The sequence below is a fragment of the Dipodomys merriami genome, unplaced genomic scaffold (assembly GCF_024711535.1).
Source record: "Dipodomys merriami isolate MVZ:Mamm:240054 unplaced genomic scaffold, mDipMer1.0.p SCAF_2, whole genome shotgun sequence".
NCBI classification, from domain to species: Eukaryota; Metazoa; Chordata; class Mammalia; order Rodentia; family Heteromyidae; genus Dipodomys; species Dipodomys merriami.
The window spans coordinates 17,442,545-17,469,717 of NW_027203381.1; the positions used below are offsets into that span (position 1 = coordinate 17,442,545).

The following is a 27,173-nucleotide window of genomic DNA, read 5'->3' on the forward strand; positions in this document are numbered from 1 at the left end:
TACCTATAAATTCTTGACAACTCAAAGTCTATTTAGGATAAAGAAAGCACTTAGATGAGTAAATTATTACCTGAATAAATTGTGCAAGTGAAACATACAAATAAACTTGGTAGTATAAGGCTAGACTTTTGCAGTGTTCCACGATGTTCCTCAGGAAAAGGAGCATTCAGTAATCAAACAGGCTTGGGTACAGTCCACATTAGATCCTGTACCTTTTAGTCATTCAGCTTGAGTGGATCACAGGTTCTGAGAAGTTGAATATAAGCTTCATTTGGAATTCTAGCTTCACAAATTCTTAGAAAAAAATCCTTTCATTAAAAACAAATTGTATGGAGGAAGAAGGGTGAGCAAATATGGTTATTATATTCAATATACATTATGTAAAACTGAACTACATAACTTGAGGGTAGAGATGGGAGGGAGAAAATGGGGGAGACGCTGATCAAGACGCATTGTACTCATAACCTACTTTGTAGAATTGTAACCTCTTTGTACATCTACTTAAAAATTAACTGACTCAACAGCTCCACTCCTTCCCATCGTCTTTCCACATTTATACAAAGCCTGAGTCTAAGAGATTAGCTCAAACCAGCTACCAAAAAACACTAAAAAAAAAGAGCAAAAACTGGGTGTCAGGCTGTAAGATCAGAACGCCTTGGCTTATTTATCTGTTTCTACTTCTAGACTGTGAGCTCAGGTGTGTGGCTAGAAATGTGTGTGGTTTTTGTCCACTTGTTTATGTACTGTACCAACATAACAAAGCTCAACACTTGGCACTCAGTGAATCCACAGTACCAAGCAGGTGGTTTAAAGTTCTGACAAATACAATGATGCAATGAGCACTGCATTACTCACTGCAGTGTGCACATATAGTACCTTCTCTTTTCATTCAAAAAACCATTTCTGACTGGATGGACAAGTCTAAGAATGTAGAGGTGACTGAAACATGGTTTCAACCCTATTGAACTACATGAATGGAAAAAAACAGTCCTAGCTATTGCCTCTTATATATATTTGGGTACACAGTAGTTATTGAATTAATGCTTATTTAAATTAAGTTTGGAAACAAAGATATACTTCGATTCTGCTCAAGCTTGAGTACTTTAGGGGTAAGAACTACTTTAGAGTGAGAATCTAGCCACTCTGGAGGCCACACCACAGTGATGAGAACTTAAGCAAACTGAACTATCACTGCTGTGCAGCCTCTCCAACTAGAAGAAAGCAGACATTCTGATCAGTGAAACCCTAGAAATGAAAGGAATTTAAGTGTCCACTGTACCACATAGTATAATTTTGTCTAGGTTGTTGTGAGGTTAGGAGTAGGAATGAGAGAGTCTCAAGAGCTGGTGGCCTCTGTACTACAAGGCTTCTCCAACCTTTATACACCATGCTGCGCTCCTTGTATACACCCTCATTAATCTTCACAACAATCCTATGAAGTAGGTTTTATTATTTTCCCAATTTTTGAGATGAAAGAGGTAAAGAAACTAAGAGTGAAGAGTAAACTGCTCCAGACTTCAGAGAGGTACCATATAAAGTACAGACACTGGAATCAAGTATTTCTGATACCAAAGCCAGTTTCTTTTTTCCTTTTTCTTTTTTGCTTTTGCCAGTCCTGGGGCTTCAACTCAGGGCCTGGGCACTGTCCCTGAACTTCCTTTGACCAAGGCAAGCATTCTACCACTTGAGCCACAGCTCCACTTTGGCTTTTTCTGTTTATGTGGTGCTGAGGAATTGAAGCCAGGGCTTCATGCATGCTAGATAAGCACTCTACCATTAAGCCACATTCCCAGCCCCAAAACCAGTTTCTTAAGCATTACAAGTACTGTCATTTAAAAAATGTTGCAGGGCACCAGCCCTGTCCCAGGGGAGCACACAGCGTTAACACTTTCCCAAACCAATGTGAGGAAGGAGCCTTCTGAATGCATCAGCATGCTATACTAGCTTTCCAGAGAACACATTCTGGGAAATACAACAACGGTAAACAAAAGAACAAAGAATCATTAAAGAGACATGTAAATTAAACCTGTTGGATACAACTTTTTGCGTTCACATTCATAAACTTCACTTGATGACTCATACCTTGAAACATTTGACATGGTATTTCAATTCTCAAGTATCCACGCTTTAAGATCCACTGTAGAATTTGATTTATGTAGTAATTCAACTCATTATGTCACTAACTTTGGTAAAGTATATTGACATTGGAGTGTAAGTTTTAATTTGAATATCTCAACAGGCCTGCTATTTGCAATTTGCGAGGAGCTAAATCTTTACTGTACAAACCAGCTAGTAGTTTGTACAGTAGTACCACCCCCCACCACCCCCCCCCCCCCTTGGGTCACTGTGACCAGGAAACGTCTCCACTGCTGCCAGATTCCTAAAGAGAGCACCCATCTGAGAAGCATAGGTTAAGAACCACCAGGAAGTTCTCAAAAAGACTAAGATAAACATCGAATTCAACCATGTATTCAGTATTCCAGCAAAGCCATTGTCAAACTACTAGAGATACAGCATGTACAGTATCTCATTACACTTTTCTCTCTGCTGTTAATTATACGAACAGATTTAACACAAACTACCAAAATAACATTTTTAGTTAAGAGAGCCAGGTCCTGGACACATGGCCAATAAGAGCAATAAAGTTGGGCAGAAGCTAAGCCCAGGATTGCACAGAATACTGGCTGCTATCTGTGATAGTAGCTACAAAGTGGGAAGTAAAAATCTACCATTTTGTCAAATCTATCATTTTGCACTTAACGAAGGGTGCTGGATTTTTTTCATCTGTTCCCTCTCCTTACCGAGTCAGTTCAGCAATGCAGCTCAATCCTTCCAGGATTATTAAGACCCAGATAGATATTCAGACCAACACACACACACACAAAAAAACCAAACCAAAAATCTGGTTGGTAACACATTCACAGACATGGCAACATACATTTAGGGATGCTGGTTTCATTTCTTGATTGGAATGCCAATAACCATAAAATCTTCCGCTAGAGTTACTTCTTGGAGATCTAATACTGACTCTGCTTGCTTCTTCAGCTCTGCAATGCCATCTGCTTCTCCTTCTCTGGCCAAGGCAACTGGTTTGTACCTCTGACTGAAGTGAGTCAGAACGAGCCTCTTTGCCCGGCACAGCTTTGCAAACGTTGCTGCCATCTGGGGGGTGCTGTGGCCATGCTCCTTTGCCTTGTCCATTTGGGCATCATCCAGGGTCGCCTCATGAATCAACAAGTCTGCTTCTAAGCACAGCTTCATGCCTCCATCACCCACAACCCCACAACAGTCACCCAATATGCAGATTTTTCTCCCAACAATAGGCTTTTTTAACACATCTTGAGGAGAAATTGTAACCCCATTTTCTAGAACCACAGAAATTCCATTTTTCAGCTTTCCGTAGGCAGGGCCTGGAGGAACACCTAATGATGAAAGCAGATAACATTACATCATGTGTAAGGAACTGATGAGTTTTTAAAAGTCTATTTTAACAGCACAGCAAACAGCAAACAGAAACGGCATATGATTCCTTTCACAATTGTTATACATGTTTTGCTATTTGTAAATAACTTGAGATATTTGTATGTGTTGATTACTGATTTTAATAATGGCTTTACATTCCATGAGCATGTCAAGTGACATATAAGCTCCCAAATCTTACTAAGACCTTACTACAGCCAAGATACAAACTCTGCATGGCAGTGACAGTTTTTGAGGCTACTTTATTCAATAGGCTCATCTATGGGTAAAATTAAAGAACACATCTAAATAATAATACAATCAATACATAGGCAAAACCAATACCTATGAACTATCTTATTAAGAAACTTGTTAGAGAAGACTGTTGGGATGGCAAGATCAAGAAGCCTTTCAGGCAATCACATGTGACTGGTGGGTAGAGGCAACTCCATATTTACCAAGCTGGGCCTCAATCTTACTTTAATATCTGATCATCACTCTGGACAATACTTACAAACAAGTATTACATGATCACTAATTCCAACACAGATCCTGTTTAAACTTCCCAAGCAGAATAGAATTTCCACAAGCTTTTAGATAAGAAAAACACCTTTGTCCTTAGCCAATACTATATAGCATCTTAGTTTGGTAGAGCAAGAGATTGTATAAAGAAATAGAAAAACAACTCATACTTTTTATAGGTAGAGCCACCCTCTGCCAAGGGAGGTAGCAATGCTGGAAATGGGATGCCTGTCCTGTTAGTGAGAGGAGCTGAGAACCCCTCATGCACAATGGTGTGAAGCCTGTAAGGGGCCCAGGACCATCTCTGTGCTTCTTCCTCATAGTATTAGATACATATTCAACTATGGGTAAAACTAGTGGAAATGCTGTGTTCTAAACACCAAATTAATTTGAATGAGTAGGAAAGAAGATAGGGGTGGGGGTGGGGGGAAACCTGGAAGTAGTTGGCTGTAGCTGTAAGGAGAAGAATTAATAGCGAAAACTCCTTGTAGCAAAAACTAATGATGTCACTGAAAACATACCTTACGGCTCTGCCTGATGGTACAAACTTCTAATCCTAGCCCAGGGAGGCTGAGACAGGAGGATGGTGAGTTCGAGGCCAGCTTGGGCTATATAGCAAGCCTATCTCAAAAAAACAAAACCTGTATGGAAATGAACTCTAGGAAATAAAACAAGAGGTTTTTTTTTTTCTTTTTTTCTGTTTTTATTTTCTTTCATTTATGTTCTATATGTTCATTCTTATGTCTCTGGGAGTATAAGGGGAGGCACAGAAATAGAGAAACAAAAGTAAACAAATGCAGCAATGATACTCACTAGACACTGTATTGAAAATGAACTACATAACTTGTGGGTGGGATGAGAGGGAAAACTGGAAGAGTGAGGGACAGGCTAACATTGACCAAAAAGAAATGCACTCTTTACTGACTTATGTAACTGTAATCCCTCTGTAGATCACATTTTTTTTGGGGGGGGGGGTCCGGTCGTGGGGCCTGAACTCTGGGCCTGGGCGCTGTCCCTCAGCTCTTCAGCTCAAGGCTAGCACTCTACCACTTGAGCCACAGTGCCACTTCCGGCTTTTTTTGCTTATGTGGTGCTGAGGAATTGAACCCAGGGCCTCAGGCATGCAGGGCAAGCGCTCTACCACTGAGCCACCTTCCCAGCCCCACATCACCTTTATAATAACCATAAAAAAACTAAAAAAAAAAAATCTTCCATAGGAAGATGTGAAGGCTAAAAGTATAGCTCACTGGCAGACTAGCACATGGGATGCCCTAGGTTCAATCTATAGCAGGGTCAACAAAAAACCATAAAGATAAATCCTAGATCTAAAACTATCATCTTCATCTCACCCCTACCCCCAAATCACCTTGCTGACCAAACCAGTGAATCTAAGAAGCTGAAGTGAGAAATATTCAAAACATAGTTGGCTTTGGTTCCAAAAAGCATTTTTGACCCATAGGATACCCCTTAAAAAGAAAAGTTTAGGCAAAGGAAGTACAGAAATTATCTGTTTTAGGCCTGAGATAAAGGAAGGTTATTGTGATCTTGCTAATGGCTTAATTAAAACAGCCCAGATGATGAGAGGGTTAAAAACACTTACCAAGGTCTTTCAGCTTCTGTGCATTGAGTTTACCTGGGCGTTTCTTTTCCACAACTGAAAACCCAAAGGAAGGAATTCTGTGGAAGAGGCGGAATGCTTTTACAACAAACTGTTCATCATCAACCAGAAGGTAGGAGTTTTCTTCAGAGTCTAATAGGATAGTTCTTCCTTGTCCTTCTTTGGGAGAACCATCTGCTTTACCCACATATGAAAATTCTTTCAGTTCTTCTGGAGGACACTGATCAGCTGTTGGCACCAGCTCATGGACCACATAAGGAAAGACGAGCTCAGTGTGAGAGAGCTCCATGGTGCGCGAGATGAAGTCCCGAAGCCCTACAGGGCCGTAGATTTCAATAGGCTGTTTAGTGGCAGTAGAGCCACTCTGCAGGCTGATTGTGCAGAGGAGGCCAGGAAGGCCAAAAAAGTGGTCTCCATGGAGGTGCGTGATAAAGATCTTGGTGATTCTCCCTTTCGATTGAGACAAAGAGACAGTAAGTTTTCAGAAATGAAAACAGAGACAAAGCTATTTGAAACAAGCCTAGCAACTACTATAAAAAGTAGAAAAGTGAATATAAGTTCTGTCTACTGCCATGAGCTTATTTTACATTTTGCTGCAATATTCCAGAAGCAAGAGATAGGCTTAATTTCACTGGATGGTCTTACGTAGGAAATAACATTTTCATAAAATATCTTTAAATTACATCATTTTACAGTTTTCCCAGTATTTCTGACATATTCTTTCACTTAAAAAAAAGAGGTATTAGCCAGGTACCAGTGGTTCATGCTTGTAATCCTGGCTACACAAAAGACTGAGATCTGAGGATCATGGATTAAAGCAGGCAGAAAAATTCATGAGACTCCAATAGAATACTTTTTTTTAACAAAAGCTGGAAGTGGAACAATGACTCAAGTGGTAGAGCACTAGCCTTGAGCAGAAAGAATCCGAAGGACACCACACACACACACACACACACACACACACACACACACACACACACACACACACACACACACACACACACACACACACACACACACACACACACACACACACACACACACACACACACACACACACACACACGCACACACGAAATATAAAAGAAGAAAATAATTTATCTAGCTAAATGGAACAACTATCAAAAGCTTCTGACAGTTACACTGCTCCCTCTGAGAACAGCAAACCAAATGTTCTATAGACTCCAAGTGACTATACCATGGCCTGAACCCCCAAACTGCCTTTTAGGGAATCCTTATTGGACAGTGATTAACTAACCAAATCAGATTCTGTCAGTGAGGTTTCAGGGAAGGAGAAAGGACAAGGGAGAGAAGGGGGAGGAAAGAAAAGAAAAAAGGTAGTAGTGGAATGGATGACAAACAAGGAAGAGGCAAGCAACAGATCGCAGATGCAGACTGGGGCAGATCCCCCAGGGTACAAGGTAAGGACACTTGGGCCCACTCTTCTCTTACTTTCAGTCTAAATACACCAGCTTTTTCATACACAAGGGCTTGGGTTACGACTTAAATTAGCCAATGGTAAAGTGAATTTACTGCTGGTATGTGGCAGGATGCCACATCAGCATTTTCTAAGATGCACCATAGGCATTTTGAAAGTAACAAAGACAACTAGCACACTAAGTATCTGATACCATCAAAGAACAGGAGCAGTTATCAATACCATAAAGAACAGGGCAGTTTACTACAACGTGATTCAACCTATGACAGAGTTGTTCTTAAAGGAACGGGGGAGCAGAGAACAAAGGATTAGACAGAGGCTGATTTGGGACCTTGAGCATCCCCAAGACATGCTCTCTCATTCTAAAAGTTTTCTTAATATATTCCTTTTCTCTTTTTAGTCTTTGGTTTTTTGTCAATTCATGAATTTCTTTTTGAATTTGAGAATCCTTTCATTTCCTCCTTTCCCCTGATCAAACCATCTCAGAGACCTGAAGTCTCTGCAGATAACGGGACTACAACAGCTGCTGAGTTCAGTTCACACATTAGCCTCAAAACCTACACACCTACACTTTCTGAGCCCTCTCCCTATCTACTCCAAAACAAAGTCAAAGCTGAATATCAAAACAAGTCTGGGAACCTAAATCACAAAGGGAAATGAAGTAAGTGAAAAATTGTTTCCCACAGTTATCACAGTTTCAGAAAAGACAAACATTGCATTTTTCCAAGAAACTTGATTTCAGAGAGAATGAAGAACAACCACAGTTATCAAAGGTATGAGGAAGGGTCAAGGAAGAGAACACATGTGTTCCCTTTCCCTTGAGAACAAGGAAGAGATGGAGAAACATACTGCCCACATAGGAGTGGGATGCTAAGCATCCTCTAAAAGTAACAATGCAGTCATACTCTTGCCATAGGGAAAGGTCAGTGATAGGCTGTACATATGCACTCTTCAGCTGAAAATAAAAAAACAGGCTACACCAGATACAATATGATTCTATTTAGACAAAGTTACTTACACATACACAAATACTCCCATCCCCCCATCACTGTGTCTAGTTGTATAGAAAATGTACCTACAGAGCCAGTACCTGTGGCTCACACCTGTAATCCTAACTCAGGAGGCAAAGATCTGAGGATCACCATTTGAAGGCAGTTGGAGCAGAAAAGTCTGTAAGACTCTTATTTCCAATTATCAAGCAAAAAGCTGGAACTGTAGGCATGGCTCTGCCCTTACTGAGAAAGGGAGGCCTTGAGTTCAAGCCCCAAACTAACGAACCAAACAAACAAACAAAAAGAAATAAACTTACAAGAAAACAATTTAGGCTTTTCTTTTTTTTTATTTTTTGGGTCCGGTCATGGGGCCTGAACTTTGGGCCTGGGTGCTGTCCCTCAGCTCTTCAGCTCAAGGCTAGCGCTCTACCACTTGAGCCACAGCGCCACTTCTGGCTTTTTTCTTTTTGCTTATGTGGTGCTGAGGAATCGAACCCAAGGCCTCATGCATGCAAGGCAAGCGCTCTACCACTGAGCCACCTTCCCAGCCCATTCTTATACCATTTTGGTTTGTTTACACCTCTATAATTATTTTTCATATATACTGTGTGTGCACACACACGCATGCATGTGCACACCAGTCCTAGGGCTTGAAGTCAGGTTGGATACTGTCCCTTAGTGTTTTCTGCTAAAGGATGGCACTCTACTATTTGAGCCACAGCTCCACTTCCAGCGTTTTTGGTGCTTAATTGACTATAAGAATCTCATGATCTTTCCTGCCCAGGATAGCTTTGAACCATGGTTCTCTAATCTCAGCCTCCAAAGTAGCAAGCATTACAGGCATGAGCCACTGGTGACCAGATATTTACATACTTTTAAAAGTATTTTTTATGACAGGCACTGGTAATTCACACATGTAATCCTAACTTCAGAAGGCTGAGATTTGAGGATCACAGTTCTAAGCCAGGCCAGGCAGGAAAGTCTGTGAGACTCTTATCTCAGATAAACTACTCAGAAAAAGCCAGAAGTGGTGTTGTGGCTCAAGTGGTTGAGTGCTAGCCTTGAGTACAAAGAGGCTCAAGGACAGTGCCCAGGCCTAGTTCAAGTCCCAGGATTACAAAAAAATAAAAATAAAAAAATTAAAATACATACATTTTATACCATCAATTAGTTGTAGAAGGAGGTTACACTCTGATATATCCATATATTGACCTTGATCATATTCAGCCCCTCCATCACTCTCCCTCAGTTCTCTCTCCACTTCCCAAACCAATCTCAACAAGCTTCATAGCTCCATTTTTGTCATGTACTATTTTTTGACCCCTACTGGTATGCCCATCTGACAGGAACTATTTCATATTTCTATCCATTATTTTTAGTGTATGCTAATTGTAAAAAGATGGTTTTTTTTTGGGGGGGGGTCACTTGTGGGGCCTGAACTCTGGGCCTGGGTGCTGTCCCTCAGCTCTTCAGCTCAAGGTTAGTACTCTACTACAGCACCACTTCTGACCTTTTCTGTTTATGTGGTGCTGAGGAATCGAACCCAGGGCCTCATGCATGGGAGGCAAGCACTCTACCACTGAGCCACCTTCCCAGCCCTGTTTGTTTTTTTTGTTGGTTGTGGGGCTTGAACTCTGGGCCTGGGCACCGTCCCTGAGTTCTTCAGCTCAAGGTGAACGCTCTACCACTTGAGCCACAGAGCCACTTCTGGCTTTTTCTGAGTAGTTAACTGAGATAAGAGTCTCACAGACTTTCCTGCCTGGGCTGACTTTGACCCATGATACTCATTTCTCAGCCTCCTAAGTAGCTAGGATTACAGGCGTGAGCCACCAGTGCCCAGCTGTAAAAAGGGGTTTTACCCATAGAGTTTCACACGTGCATATACAGCTTTTTGCTGTTGTTTTTTCTGTGCCAGTCTTGGGGCTTAAACTCGGGATTTAGGTGCTGTCCTTGAGCTTTTATGCTCAAGGTTAGCATTTTATCACTTAAGCTATAGCTCCACTTTCAGCTTTTTGGTGATTAATTAGAGATAAAGAATCTCATGACTTTTCCTGCCTGGGCTGGCTTTGAACCACAATCTTCAGATCTCAGCCTCCTGAGTAGCTAGGATTACAGGTATGAGCCACCAGTGCTCAGCCTTATACAGTATTTTAATAAGATTAACTCCCTGGCTTATCTTCACTTTCCTCATCCCCCATCCCTAATATTCAACAGGTCTCAGTAAGTTTCATTTTGCCATCTTTGCTCAGATTCAATATACTGTTCACTCTCTAACATTTTCTCCTTAACTTGTACTACCCTCAAATGGTCCCACAATTACAAAACATGTTCTATATATCATATACCTTTTACCATAATTTTAAAATTCCTTACATTATTTCATTTTTGGTGCTAGAAACAACCCAGGGCTTCACAGATCCCAAGCACACATTCCACTACTCAGCTATAACTCCATCCCATTTAGACATTTGTATAATCATGTTAAAATCGTACTATTAAACAGCAGGACTAAGGATGAACTCATGCAACAATGATACTCACTTCACACTATGTTGGAAATGAACTATACAACTCAGGGGGGAAGGGAGCAGAAAGGGGTAAGCATGAGAAAATGAAAAGGGGGTAGCAGTGTTTAAAAAGAAATGTATTCATTACCTTACTTATCTAACTGCAACCTCTCAGCTTATCACCTTTACAAGATATTTTTAAAAACTCATACTTTTGTGATACTTCAAATAATTACTTTATAGTCATTTTGTTTCCTTGTATGTCTTTTGTTCTTGATGCTAGAGATGGAACCCAGGCCCCCTCACACATGCTAGGTACATGTCCTACCATAGCTGGTACCCTTTTCTTCATGCTCCAAAAGTGTTTGGGAAGCACCTCCAGAATTCTACTCATCATCATATATCATCAGTTTCTCTTGCTGGACAAATCCTTGCACACTAGACATATCCTTTAGTTGTCAAGTGCCCTGCTCTGAGATGAGTTGTAGGAGTACTGTGGCAACTACTATTTATCAAGACCCAGAAAGTCAAAGGCATTGAATGTCTTGAATGTTCCTGAATGTCTTGCCAATCTACGAACTGAACAGATTCTACGAGGAACATAAGTGATTGCTCAATATAATTTATTGTACAAAGAGCACAGAAACAAAACTATTTAGGTAACGTATTTCCAGAATCTAATGATGCTAAGAAGTTGATAAAAATAGGCTAAAATAATAGAATTACTAGGATGAAGGAATTACTTAACCCAGGAGGTTCAGAAAAGCCTCCAAAGAGGCAGACATTCAAAGAAGGAATTTTATATTATGGATATTATATATAATACACACTATATAATTTTCATAACATCACTGCCCATTTTTTCAGAGTCTCACTACATAGTCCCAGTTGGCCTTGAACTCTTCCTCCTGCCTCTGCCTCCTAAGGAAAAGGATTACAGGCATGAACCACTAACCACCACATCTAGCTCATAATACTCCTTCTAAGTAGTTTTCAGTCAAGGAAAATAAAATTTACTCTGATGATCCACTAAGGTTACGAGCTTCAGAAACAGCTGGGATTAAAATCTAGATCTGCCTGAATCTAAGCTGAGATTTTCTACAAGTGGACTTCCCTATCTCCCAAATGCTGGCCTTGGCTCATTCCATTCCCTCTAGCTGGAACTCTTTTTGAGGAAATTTCTCCACCTTTCTCTACAATTCACAGGTAACTTCTCTGATAAACCCAAGTAGAAAGAGGGTTTCACTCTGAATAGTTACCAATTTGCTTTTGATCATGACAACTATCACCTGGTACAAAGAAATACATGCAGTTCTGCCTGACTAGGGCAGTGTCCATTTACTAGGCCTGACATATCCCAACCCATCTCCCACTCCCTAAGCCTACATAAACACATGTTCTCAATACCTACCAGAGGAGTTAAAAGCAAATAAAGAATTACAGGAAGTTCAGTGGGCATAACGAGATGCCCGAGACCCTTTGAAGTTTTGTCAGGACTCTAGGACTGAAGAATGATGCCACTGTTGGACTATTTTTGAATAACGGGCCACGGACAACCAAGAAAAGGGGGTAGAACAAATGCTAATCATGAGAAAGTGGAATGCACACTGACCTGCTTTAAGCTGGCTTTTCATAAGCTGTGTCTGTGTCCCCTCCCCACAGTCAAAGAGCCAGCATTCGCCCTCACACCGAAGGACCACAGCAGAGGCACCCCGAGTTGGGGATGGATATGCTGCTCCCGTCCCAAGAAATGTCACATCCATAGACATCTTCCACCCTGAAACAGAAAAATCATTGGGGATTATTTCAAGTCACTGTACCAAAAACAAATTGCTCGAGATTTGCTGTTACCAATTTTTTTGTGTGTGTGCTAAGGACTGACTCTACTGCCTTATACCTGCTGAACATATATATGTTCCACCACTCAAACCTTACTTTCCAGTTTTAACATTAAAAGGGTGAGGGGGGTGGGAAAGGGAGGCTTTAGGATTTGAACCTAGGACCTCACATATGCTAGGTATGTACTCAACCACCACGCTGCATCTCAAGCTTAAATAAAGCTAAAACTGTATGTCACGAAGCCTTACATAACTGCTCACATTTACACACACACACACACACACACACACACACACACAAAAACAGAAACAGAAACAGCTAAATCTAATCCATTAAAAATTACAGTTGGCAACAGTGGCTGATGCCTATAATCCTTACTCCTTACTCAAGAGGCTGAGATCTGTTGGCTCAAGATTCAAAGCTAGCCCAGGCAGAAGAGAGACTCCATCTCCAAAATAATCGGTCAAAAGCTGGGAGACTGGGAATGTGGCTTAGTGGTAGAGTGCTTGCCTAGCATGCACAAAGCCCTGGGTTCTATTCCTCAGCACTAAAGAAACAGAAAAACTGGAAGTGGTGCTGTGGCTCAAGTGGTAGAGTGCTAGCTTTGAGCAAAAAGAAGCTCAGGGACAGTGCTTAGGCCGAGTTCAAGCCCCAGGACTGGCAAAAACAAAACATCTAGTTATGCCCAATGAACTTCCTGTAATTCCTTATTTGCTTTTCACTCCTCTGGTAAGTATTGAGAACATGTGTTTATGTAGGCTTAGGGAGTGGCAGATGGGTTGGGTCAAAGGGTAAAGCACTAGTTAAGCAAGTAAACTGAGCATTAGGAGGCTCTGAGTTCAAACCCGGTACTGGGGAAAAAACAGCAAAGTCTTACAGCTGAGAGGCTGGGGGCTTAGTATTAGAGCACTTTCTGGCAGGCTCAAAACCACAGATTCAATCCCTATCACTGCAAACAAACTATACTTGAATTCCAATCAACTGACACTCTCAGAAAGGTAAACCATGGAGACAGTTTTTAGATCAGTATTTGTCAATGATATGGAAGACAGAAGACCAAACAGGTGGAGAACAGGAGGTTTTCAGGTAAGCAAAACCACTGTGTACAGACATAAACATAATTACACATTGGTTAATTGTACAACACAATGACATAAGCTTTAATTAGTGTGTCGATATTGGCTTGTCAACTTTTACCCCACTAATCCAAGATGTTCGCAATGTCATTCAGTGGTAGAGGACTTGCCTAGCATTCACAAGCCCCTGGATTCTATCCTCAGCACTGGGAAAAAAATCAGAATGTCTCTCTCTATATAATATATATTATATATGTGTATTATATATACATATATATATAATACATTGGAGATGGGAAACCCTTGTGAAGGCAAAAGGGCCATTTATATAAAAGTCGAAGGACAAAAACCTAACAGTGGACTGGGCATTGGGATATTCCTAGCAATTTAGGATCTGAGATCTGAGGATCAGGTTCAAAGCCAGCCTGAGCAAAAAAGCCAATGAGATTTTCATCTCTAACCAGCAAAAAGCCAGAAGTACAGCAGTGCCCCAAGTGGGAGAGTGCTAGCTTTGAGTGAAAAGGCCAACCAAATGCACAAAGCCCAGAATTCAAGTTCCAGTATTGGCACATGCACACGAAAACATAATAGCTGGAAAAATTATTTTATTTATTTATTTTTGGGTCCGGTCGTGGGGCCTGAACTCTGGGCCTGGGCGCTGTCCCTCAGCTCTTCAGCTCAAGGCTAGCGCTCTACCACTTGAGCCACAGCACCACTTCCGGCTTTTTTCTTTTTGCTTATGTGGTGCTGAGGAATCGAACCCAGGGCCTCAGGCATGCAAGGCAAGCGCTCTACCACTGAGCCACCTTCCCAGCCCAATAGCTGGAAAAATTATTTATACTCCTTATAACAAGGAACTAATATTCCTTAAAAAGTTTATGCAAAAGGGATTGGAAATGTGGCTCAGAGCACTAGCCAATGAGCAAATGCTTCAAGTACTGAGTCAAGTCCCAGTCTTGGACCAAAAAAAGTTTATGCAAAGGCATTCAGGAAACAACAAAAACAGCTAGTTTGCTGACAACTATAATCCTAGCTATTCTGGATGCTGAGATCTGAGTACTCATTGAGGTTTGGAGCCACTCTGGGGACAGCAGACAAATCTATGAGACTCCAATCTGCAATTAACCAGCAAAGTTAGAACTAGAGACATGGCTCAAGTGGTAAAGGGCCTAGAGCAACAAATGCCAAAGAATGAGGATCTGAGTCCAAGTTCTACTACCAGCATTAAAGAAATGATGTAAGCCAGGCACCAACAAATGCCAAAGAATGAGGATCTGAGTCCAAGTTCTACTACCAGCATTAAAGAAATGATGTAAGTCAGGCACCGGTGGCTCACACCTATAATCTTAGCTACTCAAGAGGATCACAGTTCAAAGCCAGCCCAGGCAGGAAAGTCTATGAGACTCTTATCTCCAGTTAACCACCGGAAAACCGGAAGTGGTACTATGGCTCAGGTGGTAGAGTGCTCACCTTGAGCTGAAGAGCTCAGGGACAGTGCCCAGGCCCAGAGTTCAAGTCTCACATCTGACAAAAACACAAACAAAAAAAATGATGTCAAAAGAAAATAGAAAATGTGTCAAATGACAGAAGAAATCAAATGGCCAATAATTATAAAAAGTGGTCAGTTCTTAGGTATTTAGAAGAGACACCATTTCTTATACACCAGCTGGCAAATGTAAATGAAGTACTATTAGCCAGTACTACCCACCTTGAAAAGAAATCAGCAAATGTATGCTCTCAAAAGCTACTAATGGGGAGGTGTGACTATGTCCTGGGAGAATAATTTGGTATTAAGTATCACTAATGTAGCCAGGCACCAGTGGTTCATATCTGTAATCCTAGCTACTTAGGAGGCTGAAATCTTAGGATCCAGGTTTGAAGCCAGCCTGGGCAGGAAAGTCTGCAAGACTCTTATCTCCACTAATCTACCAAAAAAACCTGAAGTGGAGAGCTGTGGCTTAAGTGGTAGACTCATAGTCTTGAGCAAAAGCAGCTTAGGGACAGCTTCCAGCCCCTGAGTAAAAGCCCCAAGACTAGAACCAAAAAAAAAAAAAAAAGTTATCATTAATGATGCTATTGCTAACAAAGCCAGCAATCTCATTTTTGGGAACCTGCTCTGCAGAAATGAAAGAATCTATACACAATAATGTCTAACTATTCTCTTATGTGTATTAAAATATAGGAGTAATCTAAATAGATGCCAACAGGGAAATGGTATCGTACATTTCTAGTATTATTTATTTCATTAACTACCCTGCAGTTAATACATATTCAGGTTTGCAACTATGAGTGGGAAAAGCTACAGATGTCTATGATATAATCTCATTTTTCTAACAGTGCCTCAACCCCTTCACTTATGTAAAAGATAAAGTCTGATATGAAAAATGGATATACCCCATATTCTTTTTTTTTTTTTTTTGTCGGTCGTGGGGCTTGAACTCTGGGTCTGGGCACTGTCCCTCAGCTCTTCAGCTCAAGGCGAGCGCTCTACCACTTGAGCTATAGCGCCACTTCCGATTTTCTGGTGGTTTATTGGAGACAGGAGTCTCACGGTCTCTCCTGCCCGGGCTGGCTTTGAACCGCGATCCTCAGATCTCAGCCTCCTGAGTAGCTAGGATTACAGGCGTGAGCCACCAGCGCCTGGCTTACCCCATATTCTTAATACCTGGCATCTCCCAGCTGATTAGGATGATAAGGAAGCAGGCAGGAGAGGAACTATTAACTTTTTGAGATATTTAACTTTTTTCCTAGGTTAATACTGATGGTGTTTTTTAAATTTGCCATAGGACAAACACGCTTTCTCTAAAAGGACCTCTAGTTCTTTTGCTCAGTTTATTTTTCAAATAGAGTCTAGGGTTTTACTTTTTGCCTGGGTGGGCCTGAATCACGATCCTATTTATATTTCCTGGTCTCTGGGATGACAACTATGTGCTAAGCTCAAGAAGGAGTCTACTATGAACTTTATGGGCCTGGAGTTGTGATCCTCCTGATCTCAATCTCCTCAAGCAGCTAGAACTATACCTGTGAGCCACCATCAGTTCAAACACGAATTTCTAACTACATGTCATCTAGCCTTTGTTTCCATTTTGGGAAACAATAAGCTTCCTACACACTTTGCCCCACGCACTCCTCACAAACCCCATGGCACATCTTAACCTGAACCAAGCTCTGAGGTTATTGCTGTTGTCCTTTCTGTGTTACTCTGCTTTCACTCTAAGATCAACATCCTCTAACAATTAAGTAGTTTAAAGTGCAAAGGCTTTAGAGGCTTCTTTACTAAGTGAGAATAAACAGAATGAGGAATAAAATGTATAACGCTAATACTTGTAAATACTAAAATAGAATCACTTTGCAAGATCAGTGGTGGGGAACACTGGAGCCTATCAGAATTACCTGGAGAGCTTTTAAAACTCGTGATTAGGCCCCATCCAGCCTAGAACAATTCTCATCCCAGAACATACCAGAAATGTTTTGATCATTTCAAAAAGTGGTAAGGAGGCCCTTCCCCTGTAACTCTTAACATGGAGTATGATTTAACAACTAGAGACAGGCCAATAGAGAGAGATAATCTCTGAATAAAGCAACCTAAACTCACTAGTCCATCATACAGAAGAGATCAGATTTTTCCATTGCCACACACTCATCACTGAACTTCAACTCATGAGTTACCAACTCTTGGGCAATCTTGATTCACTGATACCCCAACACTACATCCCCATTCTTGGAGCCAAGAGTACTTGGTAAGTGGGAGGAGATACTTCAATGAAGAACACATTGTTTGGCTGTCTAATAGTGGTCATGGCAAGATCCATTATTTCATTAGGCACTGCCAAAAGATGTTGTTTTACAGGTATTAGCTGGCGTCCTTGTCTAATTCCCTGACCAATTATTAGGTTACCCCGCAGAACTTGTACATAAAAGGTCCACTAAGAGAGATGTTAATGCCTGATGATACCCCCCCCCAAAATTACACAGTAAGCTTCCATGAACTTTTCTTTGCAAAAAGAACAACCAGACCCTGAGAAAGCCTCTGTTAGTTTATTAAAAGAATTCACAAGGGTGGAAAAAGCAATTATCTAGGCTGCAGGAAACCACAGAATGGCTTGGTTTTTCAACAAGGTCAAGGGAAAAGATTATCATCCAAATATTGTATATGTAGCTTGTCTGGATCCTGATTTGGACGAAATGATGAGAAGCAGGGAAGAAATAACTAGGCAAATGTAAATGCTGATAACTGTAAACGCTGACTAGACAATCATGTGTGATGACTTTATGTCTTAGAAACATTAATGGATGAAATGGCATATATTTGATTTGCTTTAGAGTAACAGTGGGGGTGAAGATTTGGGAATTCAATATACTATTCTTTTACCATATGTTTGAAAGTTTCCATGATAAAAGGTTTAAAAAAAACCAATAAAATAACAAACCTTTCCACCAGGTTGGGAAGGAAGTAGAAATTAATCACTGGGTGCATGTTTTGTGACATGCACCATTCTACGTAGAGCAATTACAAATGAGCTAACCAGATCAGGTTAGGTCGCTGGGTTTAGGGATTAAAGAAAAAAAACAAACACCACCACCAAGACCCTGCTGCTGGCTTTCTCCAGACCGTGCTACGAAGTGCACATTCGTGATCACGGTCCTGTCGTTTGCCATCGGGGTCCGCGGTTCTCGGTCCTGGGTAGCCCGGTGGCCGGGGCGCTGCAGCCTTTGCAAGGCTCCCCGGGGGCTCGCGTGGCCGTCGGGTGGAGAAGCGGCACGGAGTTCGCGGCCAGGCCGCGTCGGCCCCGCGATCACCCGCTAGCGGAGGGAAGGCAGACGCTGCCGTCCTCCATTTTAGAACGGAAAGACCCGTGGCCTGCAGGAGGGAGAAGGAGGGAAGCCGGGCCGAGCCGGGAACCGAGGCGGAGCTCGGCCTCCGGCCGCCGGCGAGCCCGGGCTCCGAGGAGGCCGCGCAGCGCCCGCCTGAGGCGGGATGGGAGGCCGAGGCCTAGGGCGGCGGGCCAGGCGCATCCTCGCCCCCGCGCTCCCCGGGCCTGGCTCCTCCGCGTCCGGGCCCCGCCGACCGGCGAGTCTCGCCGAAGCGCGCCCGCCCCCCGCCAGCGCCCGGCTCCACTCACCCTCTCCCCGAGGCCCGGGCAGGAGCCGAGGGAGGAGCAGGCCCGCTCCGAGGCCCGGCAGTCCGCGGGGTGGCGTCGCGCGCGACCGGAAGTGCGCCGGCGGCGGCCCACACGGCCGCTCTAGGAGACGCGGGAGGTCCGCACTCTATGGTGCCCACCTCGGGCCGGGGAAGGTGCTCCCAGGAAGGCCTGCAGGTGCACTCCTGCTCCCCGGCTCGCTGCCTGGTGGTGGCTTGTTGGACCTGTGATGGCCAAAGTGGCTGCACCAGGAAGGAGAGCGCTTACTCTTCCGCATTTTGTTTTCCAGATGAGACTGTTTTGCTCCTACACGTGTTCCTGTAATTTGGGGTTGAGCTGAGTCTTTCAATCACTACATCTGAAAGTGTGAGCTGGTCGTGTCTATAAAGGAAAGTGCCCTGGATTTTGAGGGAGAGTTCATTACCAGCATGACCTCCATGAGCCGCTGCCCTCTTTGCACTTACATTAGCATTTGGCTGAAACGTGAAGCTGGCATCAGTCAAGATGCACTGAACTCATTACCTGACATATGGAATTGCAATCTCATTGTACAACTACATCATCATCATCATACAGCTGATAGTGCTGTATCACTCATAGCCTTGCAAACACATAGTAATAGAAACCTGTGTGAAAAGTCGTGTATTGTGTAGGCACATGGGGTTCAAACCACAAAGGAAAAAAAGAACTTTGCTTTGTTTTTTGGAAGTAGGGTCTCCAGGTATAGCCCCAGCCTAACCTCAAACTGATGATCCTCTTGCCTTAGCTTTCCAGGTGTTGGGATTCCAGGTGGATACCACCACACTGTTTAGGTGTGGGATAATTTTTTAAAAATTGTTTGTGGAGGTTATTGAAATTATCAGAAAGGAGCCAGGCACCAGTGACTCACGCCTATAATTCTAGCTACTCAGGAGGCTGAGATCTGAGGATCAAGGTTCAAAGCCAGCCCAGGCAGAAAAGTCCCCATGAGACCCTTATCTCCAATTAACCACTCAAAAACCGGAAATGGTGCTTGGCTCAGAGTGGTAGAGAGCTAGCCTTGAGCAAAAGAGCTCAGGGACAGCGCCCAGGTCCTGAGTTCAAGCCCCATGACTGACAGGAAAAAGAAAAAAAAAGAAAAAAAGAAAACAACCCCCCAAAACAAAAACAAAACAAAACAAAAACCCAGGAATTACTAGAAGGGAAGGATAAGAACTCCTATGCCTTCACCCCAACTTCATTAAAACAAACACTGTAATTGTTCTACTTTTTGGGTTCTTCAAAGCCTTGTTTATTAAAGTATTGATTGAGTTTCAACTTTGTGGATATTATTGTTTTAGTTATTTTTGTTGGTCCTGGGACTTGAACTCAGTGCCTAGCCACTGTCCGTCTTTTTTTCTTCTTCTTCTCAAGGCTTGTGCTCTACCATTTGAGCCAAAGCTCCATTTCTGGCTTTTTTGGTGGTTTATTGGAGACAAAAGTCCCACAAACTTTCCTGCAAATCTCAGCCTCCTGAATAATTAGGATGACAGGCATGAGCCACCAGTGCCCAGCAGTAGTATTATTTTTGGTGCTGAGAAATTTGCACACTTAATCTGGGAAAGGATGTATTCAGAAACAACAATTAACAAATGGGAAAGCTATTCTTCAAGGAAATAGAAGAGGCAATCCAAAAATTCATATGGAACAATAAAAGACCCCGAATAGCAAAAATGCTCCTCAATGGAAAGAACACTGCTGGAGGAATATCAATACCAAACTTCAAACTCTACTATAAAGCCATAGTAATCAAAACAGCTTGGTATTGGCATAAGAACAGACCTCAGGACCAATGGAATAGAATTGAAAACCCAGAAATGAGCCTACAGACCTATAGCCATCTAATCTTCGATAAGGGAGCTAAAACAATAGAATGGAAGAAAGACAACCTCTTCAGTAAATAGTGCTGGCAAAATTGGTTAACTACATGTAGAAAACTTAAGCTAGATCCTTATATATCACCCTGCACCAGAATCAACTCCAAATGGATCAAAGATCGTGAACTCAAAGCAGAAACTCTGAAAACATTACAGGATGGAATAGGAGAAACCCTAAGTCTCTTTGGCTCAGGCCGAAATTTTCTGAATAGAGACCCGGAAACACAACAAATCAAAGAAAGGTTGGACAAATGGGATTGCATAAAGTTGCAGAGCTTCTGCAGGGCAAATGACATAGCTAGCAAGATCAATAGAAAGCCCACGGATTGGGAGAAGATCTTTACTAGCCATACAACAGACAAGGGTCTCATATCTAAAATATACTTGGAACTCAAAAAATTAAACCCCCCAACAACAAATCCTCAAAGAAACAACTGCCCAATAAATAAGTGGGCGAAAGACTTAAAGAGAAACTTCTCTGAAGAAGAAAGAAGGATGGCCAATAGACACATGAAGAAATGTTCAACATCCCTAGCCATAAAAGAAATGCAAATCAAAACAACATTGAGATATCACCTCACTCCAGTTAGAACGGCAAAAATCAAGAACTCTAACAACAACAGATGCTGGAGGGGATGTGGACAGAAAGGAACCTTACTTCATTGTTGGTGGGAATGTAAACTTGTTCAACCACTTTGGAAAGCAGTATGGAGGTTCCTCAAAATACTTCACATAGAACTCCCCTATGACCCAGCAATCCCACTTTTGGGCATTTACCCAAATGTTTACAAACAAGACCACACTAAAGCTACCAGCACAACTATGTTTATTGCAGCATTATTTACCATAGCTAAGATATGGAACCAACCCAGAAGCCCCTCAGTAGATGAATGGATCAAGAAAATGTGGTATATATACACAATGGAATTCTATGCCTCCATCAGAAAGAATGACATTGCCCCATTTGTTAGGAAATGGAAAAACTTGGAAAAAATTATATTAAGTGAAGTAAGCCAGGCCCAAAGAAATGTAGGTCCCATAGTTTCCCTTATTTGTAATATCTAGTATATGTATGAGTCAAGCGGAAAAGATCAGATAATGTGATGTCAGGAAAATGAACCCTTAGATGTGTATTTTAATGTTTTTTTTTCTTTCATGCATGTGTTTCTAACGCATTTATAAGATTATCTCTTTGTTGCTTTGTATGTCCCTCCCCCACAGTATAACCCCTGCTTTCACTATATTTGATGTCAGTATAACTTGTGGAGGAGATGGGGAAAAACCAGTTGTTTAAGGATACAGGTGGACCTGTTGCAACAATGAGAAGTACAAGTTGTCATGTCCAAAACGAGCTTTACAACGTCGGTGGGGGGGGGGGAGGGGAAGGAGAGGGATTGGGATGGGGGGAGGGGGGAGGCTGGGAAGGGATGTGAAGGGTAAACAAAGGAGGAGGCTGCAATGCTTGGTAAGAAATGTACACATTATCCTGCCCATGTAATTGTAACTCCTCTGTACAGTATGTTCACAAATAAAATAAAATTAAATTAAAAAAAGAGTTCAAAGACAAAAACAAACAAACAAACAAAAAAAAAACAAATGGGAAAGCTAAAGGAATGCCTAAGAATTTAGGTGATGATGTCCCTAATCTCAGCACTCCAACAGGTGATGCAGGAGGATGTTAAGTTTGAAGCCAGCCTCAAGTAAATAGTGATACCTGGTCTCAAAAAGATAGAGAAGAGAAAGAGAGAGAGACAGAGAGACAGAGACAGAGACAGAGACAGAGACAGAGAGACAGAGAGACAGAGAGACAGAGACAGACAGAGACACAGAGACAGACACAGACACAGACACAGAGACACAGAGACACAGAGACAGAGACACAGAGAGAGAGACAGAGACAGAGATAGACAGAGAGAGACAGAGACAGATAGACAATGACAGAGAGACAGGGAGAAAGAATATGAGTTATGGCTTTAAAGCACCCAGATTATTGAAAAGTAATCATTTCCACATGTAGAAGCTCAACCCATTCCCAACAGGATAAACACAGGAAAATCCACAGACAGACCACAGCAAAATGCTGAAATCCAAGGGCAAGGGGAAAAACCTTGAAAGTATTAAATGGAAAATCATTTACCACGTACTAGTGAAACAGTGAAATAAACAGATAACGTCTCAAAGAAACAGTGTAAACTAGAAAGCAGTGGATATGTTCAAAGGAAACAAACAAAAACTCTCCATAGCCTATAGCTAACAAAACTACCTTTCAAATATGAAGGCAAAAAATGAAGCCTTTTCAGCTAAAGAGAAAAAGCAAGACTTAGTTAACAAACCTGCTTTACAAGAAATATAAAAGGAAGTTCTTTCCGCTAAAAGGAAGTGGTCCCAGATGGTAATTCAAACCCACATCAAAACAAAAGGCAGCTAGCTGTAAAGGTGCATCCCTAGCAGCAGTAAGAACAACAAGTGCTTTTTTTGAAAGAAGTTTCAAGCAGTGCACAGCTTTCCTGGGCTGACACAACCTACTACCAGAGTACAAAGGTCTTCCTCCTTCTAGCTGTCTAGTTTTCTGTTGTTGTTGTTGTTTTATGCCAGTCCTGGGGCTTGAACTCAAGGTCTAGGCACTATTCTTGGATTTTTTGCTCAAAATAAGGTTTGAGTGGTGGAACATACATATGTTCAGCAGGTACAAGGCAGGTATAGTCAGTCCTTAGCACACACAAAAAAATTGATAACAGCAAATCTTGAGCAATTTGTTTTTGATGCAGTGATTTGAAATCATCTCCAGTGGTTTTTCTGTTTCCGGGTGGAAGCTATTTTTGGATGTCACCTATTACCTCCTTTACAGGAGTAGCTGACTTGGAATTAAGGAGGATGGACAATGCCTAAGACTATATGGGAAAATTGTCAATGCCAATGAAGTGCGAACATGGCAAATTTCATAACTTTATTTTCCTCTTTCAAATTATATTTGGAAATTGTTGATCATTTAATTATAAGAAATCAAGCACTTCCTATATCTGAAAAGAGTCACACACTGGGTGAGAGATTCTAAGATAATAAAAACTAAGATATAACTCGTCTTCATTTTGCATAAAATTTAGTTGAATGGACTACTATGTTAATATGTGTATTTATATAAATGAATAGCTGGCACCTTCATTAGACATCAGTCAGAATTTTTGATTATTGGATAGAAATTAATCTTGACTAAACAGATTGAAAGAAGGTTAGATAACACACAGAACTTCTAGAAAACATGGACTAACCTAATCTTTGATAAAGGAGCCAGAAACACAGGATGGAAGAGAGCTTCAACAAATGATGTTGGCAGAATTGGCTATACGTGTAGAAAACTTAAGCTAGATCCTTATATATCACCTTGTACCAGAATCAATTCCAAATGGATCAAAGACCTCAATGTAAGACCAAATGCCCTGAAAGTATTATAGGAATGGAAAGAAGAAAAACTAGGGCTCCTTGGCACAGGTCAAAACTTCCTAAGATCCAGAACCATAACAATCAAAGAAAGACTAGATAAATGGGATTGCATCAAACCGATGAGTTTCTGCATGGCAAAGGACATAGCTAGCAATATAAAAAGAAAGTCCACAGAACAGGAGATCTTTACTAGCTATACATCAGACAAGGGCCTCATATCTACACTAGAGCTAAAAAATTAACCTCCCCTGATAACAAATCCTCAAAGAAACAATAACCGGATTATTCCATTCCATTGTTAAGTGGGTTAAAGACCTAAAGAGAGACTTCTCTGAAGAAGAAATAAAAATGGCCAATAGACAGATGAAGAAATGCTCAACATCTCTGTCCATAAAAGAAATGCAAATCAAAACAACATTGAGATTCCACCTCACCCCAGTTAGAATGGCCATTATTAAGAAAACTAATTGAAAGGATCCGTCACATCCATGCCAGGGGACCATGCGGAGGCAGGTGGGCACAGGAGAAAGATTATTACAAGGTTTATTAGAGGAGCCATATTTGCCCCAGAGAGAGCGCGCATGACAGCCTCCACTATATAGGTAGCAGCAGGGTCTGGGGGGGTAGGAAGTGAGGTAGATGGGAGTTCAGGTGGGTCTGGGTGGAGAGAGGGAGGGGCCAGCTGTTTGGTGAGAACTCCAGGGCAGGGAGGAGCTCAGGTCTGGGTAGAGCTGAGGACCAAAGGTGGGCATAATGCTTACACTAATAATAACAGATGATCGTGGGATGTGGCCAAAAGGGAATGCTACTACACTGTTGGTGGGAATGTAAACTTGTTTAAGCACTCTGGAAAGCAGTATGGAGATTCCTCAAAAGACTAAACATAGAGCTTCCCTATGACCCAGTAATCCCAAATGAACACAAAACCAGCCTGTACTAAAGCCACCAGCACAACCATGTTCATTACAACATTATTTACCATAGATAAGATATGGAATCTACCTAGTTGCCCCTCAGTGTATGAATGGAATTCTTTGCTTCCATCAGAAAGAGTGGCTTTATCTCCTTCATAAGGAGATGGAAAGACTTGGAAAAAAATATTAAACAAAATAAACTAGACCCAAAGAAACATGGCCTGCATGTTTTACCTTGTTTGTAATACTATAATATGTCTATAAATCTACAACTTAATCCAATAGATAGAAAAAGACACCTACACTTGGACATGATTAATGAAACAGCACTCTAAGCATTTTCACAGTGAGAACAAAGGAGGATATTTTTAGGAGAGGATCACAATGGCTCAATAGCTATATGCATATGAACATGTAAAATGGTGCTTATTTCTGGGTGCCTATAATCCTATCTACTCAGGAGGCTGAGATCTGATGATCATGGTTTGAAGCCAGCCTGGGCAGGAAAGTCCATGAGACTCTTATCTTTAAAACTGCTTAGAAAAAGCCAAAAGTGGCACTGTGGATCAAATGGTAGAGTGCTAGCCTTGAGCACAAAGAAGCTCAAGGACAGCACCCAGGCCCTGAGTTCAAGTCCCAGGACCAGGGGGGAAAAAACTTATTGAAATGAACTCCAAGAAATGGAAATTTGGTGTTTTTTTTTTTTTTTTTTAATAATTGTACTGTTTGCAGCATTTCCTTTTTCTTTCCTGTCCTTTAGTTTATTTTTTGCCACTTTTTAATTTCTGTACCCTTTGTCTTACATATAAATTTATCTGATTTGGGGAGGGGAAGGGGAATCACAGAAATGGTGGGACAAAGGGTGAACCAATTCAGCAGTGATAGACACTCTGTTGGAAATGCATTTTATAACTTGGGTTAGTGGGGAGGGAGATAGGGTGGGGAAAAAATGGGAGAAAATGAGGGCAGAGGCAATACTTCAAAAAGAAAGGTACTCATTAACTGAATTATAGAACTGTAACCTTTCTATACATCACCATTATAATAAAATTTAAACTTAATTGAGCAAAATAAACATAAAAATATTTCATGATAACTATACCTATTTTGAACATTAAATAAAAACAAAACATGGACTAATGGAGACTATAGAAACCATAGCTAAGGCATTATCCTGGAGTCTCTTTAGGATCATGGCTACCATTCAATACTTGCCATCATTATTGGCTGCCATGAGGTTGTGAGGAGGCTCTTCCTTCTATCTGCTCTGACTCCTATAGTGAAAGACAGCACATCCCAGACTCTCTAACACCATACATTCAGAATTTGAATGCTGAAGGTCATGGTGGGAATGAGTCCTCATGTGTTGCAGACTTAATCCCTAATGCAGCAGTGTTTACAGTGGGGTCCTGAATATATTAGTATCTCAAGCATTGAGATTAGTGGGTCCCTGGTAAAAGGATGAGTGAGGTCCTCTTTCCTTCTCTCTTGCCCTCTGCCCTCTCCCATGGGATGGCTGATGTGGCAGGTTGCATGATTCCACGGCAAGACTAAGACTAGACTTGGATTGTTTATAAATTATCTACTGTGTGGTATTCTGTCGCAACAATGAAAATGAATGAAGGCACTTCCTGTTACCCCTTTGTATCTGCCTTAACCTATGCCTGGTCATCTCAGTAAACGATAGAAAATGCAGCCAACAGTGAGGCTAGAACTACAGGTTATAACAAACTGGTGTTTTGCTCACTTGTGTGACAACGGCTACATTTTAGCTGTGTTCAAACTGTTTCTATCTGGATCTGTTCTGGTCAGAGTGTGGCCTTGTGTGATGTGGTTCTGTGAAATGCTGTACATTCAACAGCACGCCAAGGCTGGGCTGAGCCCAAGCTCCGAGGCTTTTCACCTTCTTGTCAAGGCACCTGGCAGGATGTGGGGGAAGAGCCCCGGGATATTCTCTTCTGATTTCCTTTCTCTGTGAAATTGGAAATGAGGCAGCTGCTAAATGTGAGGATGCAGAAGGATGTCAGAAATTTGACAAGAGACATATGAGATTCAGCGGAGGAGGAATGCCAAACAGCAGGGCTTCTTAAAGTCAAGTGATTGCTGAGACAGCCAGCCTGTGGTTCTGCAGCCATACTCTGCTGCACAGGCTCTAGGTTCAGAGTTATGCAGAGTAGTTTAAACAGGATCAAGGTGTTGTCCAAGTATAGCAAGAAAGGTTTAAATATTGGCTTTGCCATTAATACCACCCTAATAACTTTTCAAAGTGTTTTGAGGTTTAAATGAGTAAAATAACTTGTTAAATGTCTACAACAGTGACCAACATGGGTA

The 27,173-nt window shown here is 41.7% G+C and overlaps 1 protein-coding gene across 2 annotated transcripts; it reads right to left on the reverse strand.

The window, feature by feature from the left end:
* Positions 1-2,331: 2,331 nt before the first annotated feature.
* Positions 2,332-18,648, reverse strand: Elac1 (elaC ribonuclease Z 1). 2 transcript variants are annotated; one of them, XM_070029131.1, is made up of 5 exons: positions 17,882-18,549; positions 14,922-14,975; positions 12,149-12,313; positions 5,582-6,049; positions 2,332-3,422 (listed from the first exon to the last, which is right to left on the reverse strand). In XM_070029131.1, exons 3-5 carry the CDS (start codon positions 12,303-12,305, stop codon positions 2,956-2,958), a joined length of 1,092 nt encoding a protein of 363 aa, XP_069885232.1. In that variant the 5' UTR covers positions 12,306-12,313; positions 14,922-14,975; positions 17,882-18,549; the 3' UTR covers positions 2,332-2,955. The 2 variants fall into 2 exon arrangements, with proteins under 2 accessions (XP_069885232.1, XP_069885231.1); XM_070029130.1 differs by lacking the exons at positions 14,922-14,975; positions 17,882-18,549 and adding an exon at positions 18,575-18,648.
* Between the last annotated feature and the right edge of the window lie 8,525 nt (positions 18,649-27,173).

What these genes read in the sequence shown, in the direction of transcription:
- Elac1 (XM_070029130.1), bottom strand. Translation starts at nt 12,305, where the DNA reads ATGTCTATGGATGTGACATTTCTTGGGACGGGAGCAGCATATCCATCC. An exon ending in GAAAAGCCAGCTTAAAGCAG is followed by an intron (nt 6,050 to 12,148) that starts GTCAGTGTGCAT and finishes CTCAATCGAAAG; the next exon opens with GGAGAATCACCAAGATCTTT. An exon ending in ACAGAAGCTGAAAGACCTTG is followed by an intron (nt 3,423 to 5,581) that starts GTAAGTGTTTTT and finishes TTTCATCATTAG; the next exon opens with GTGTTCCTCCAGGCCCTGCC.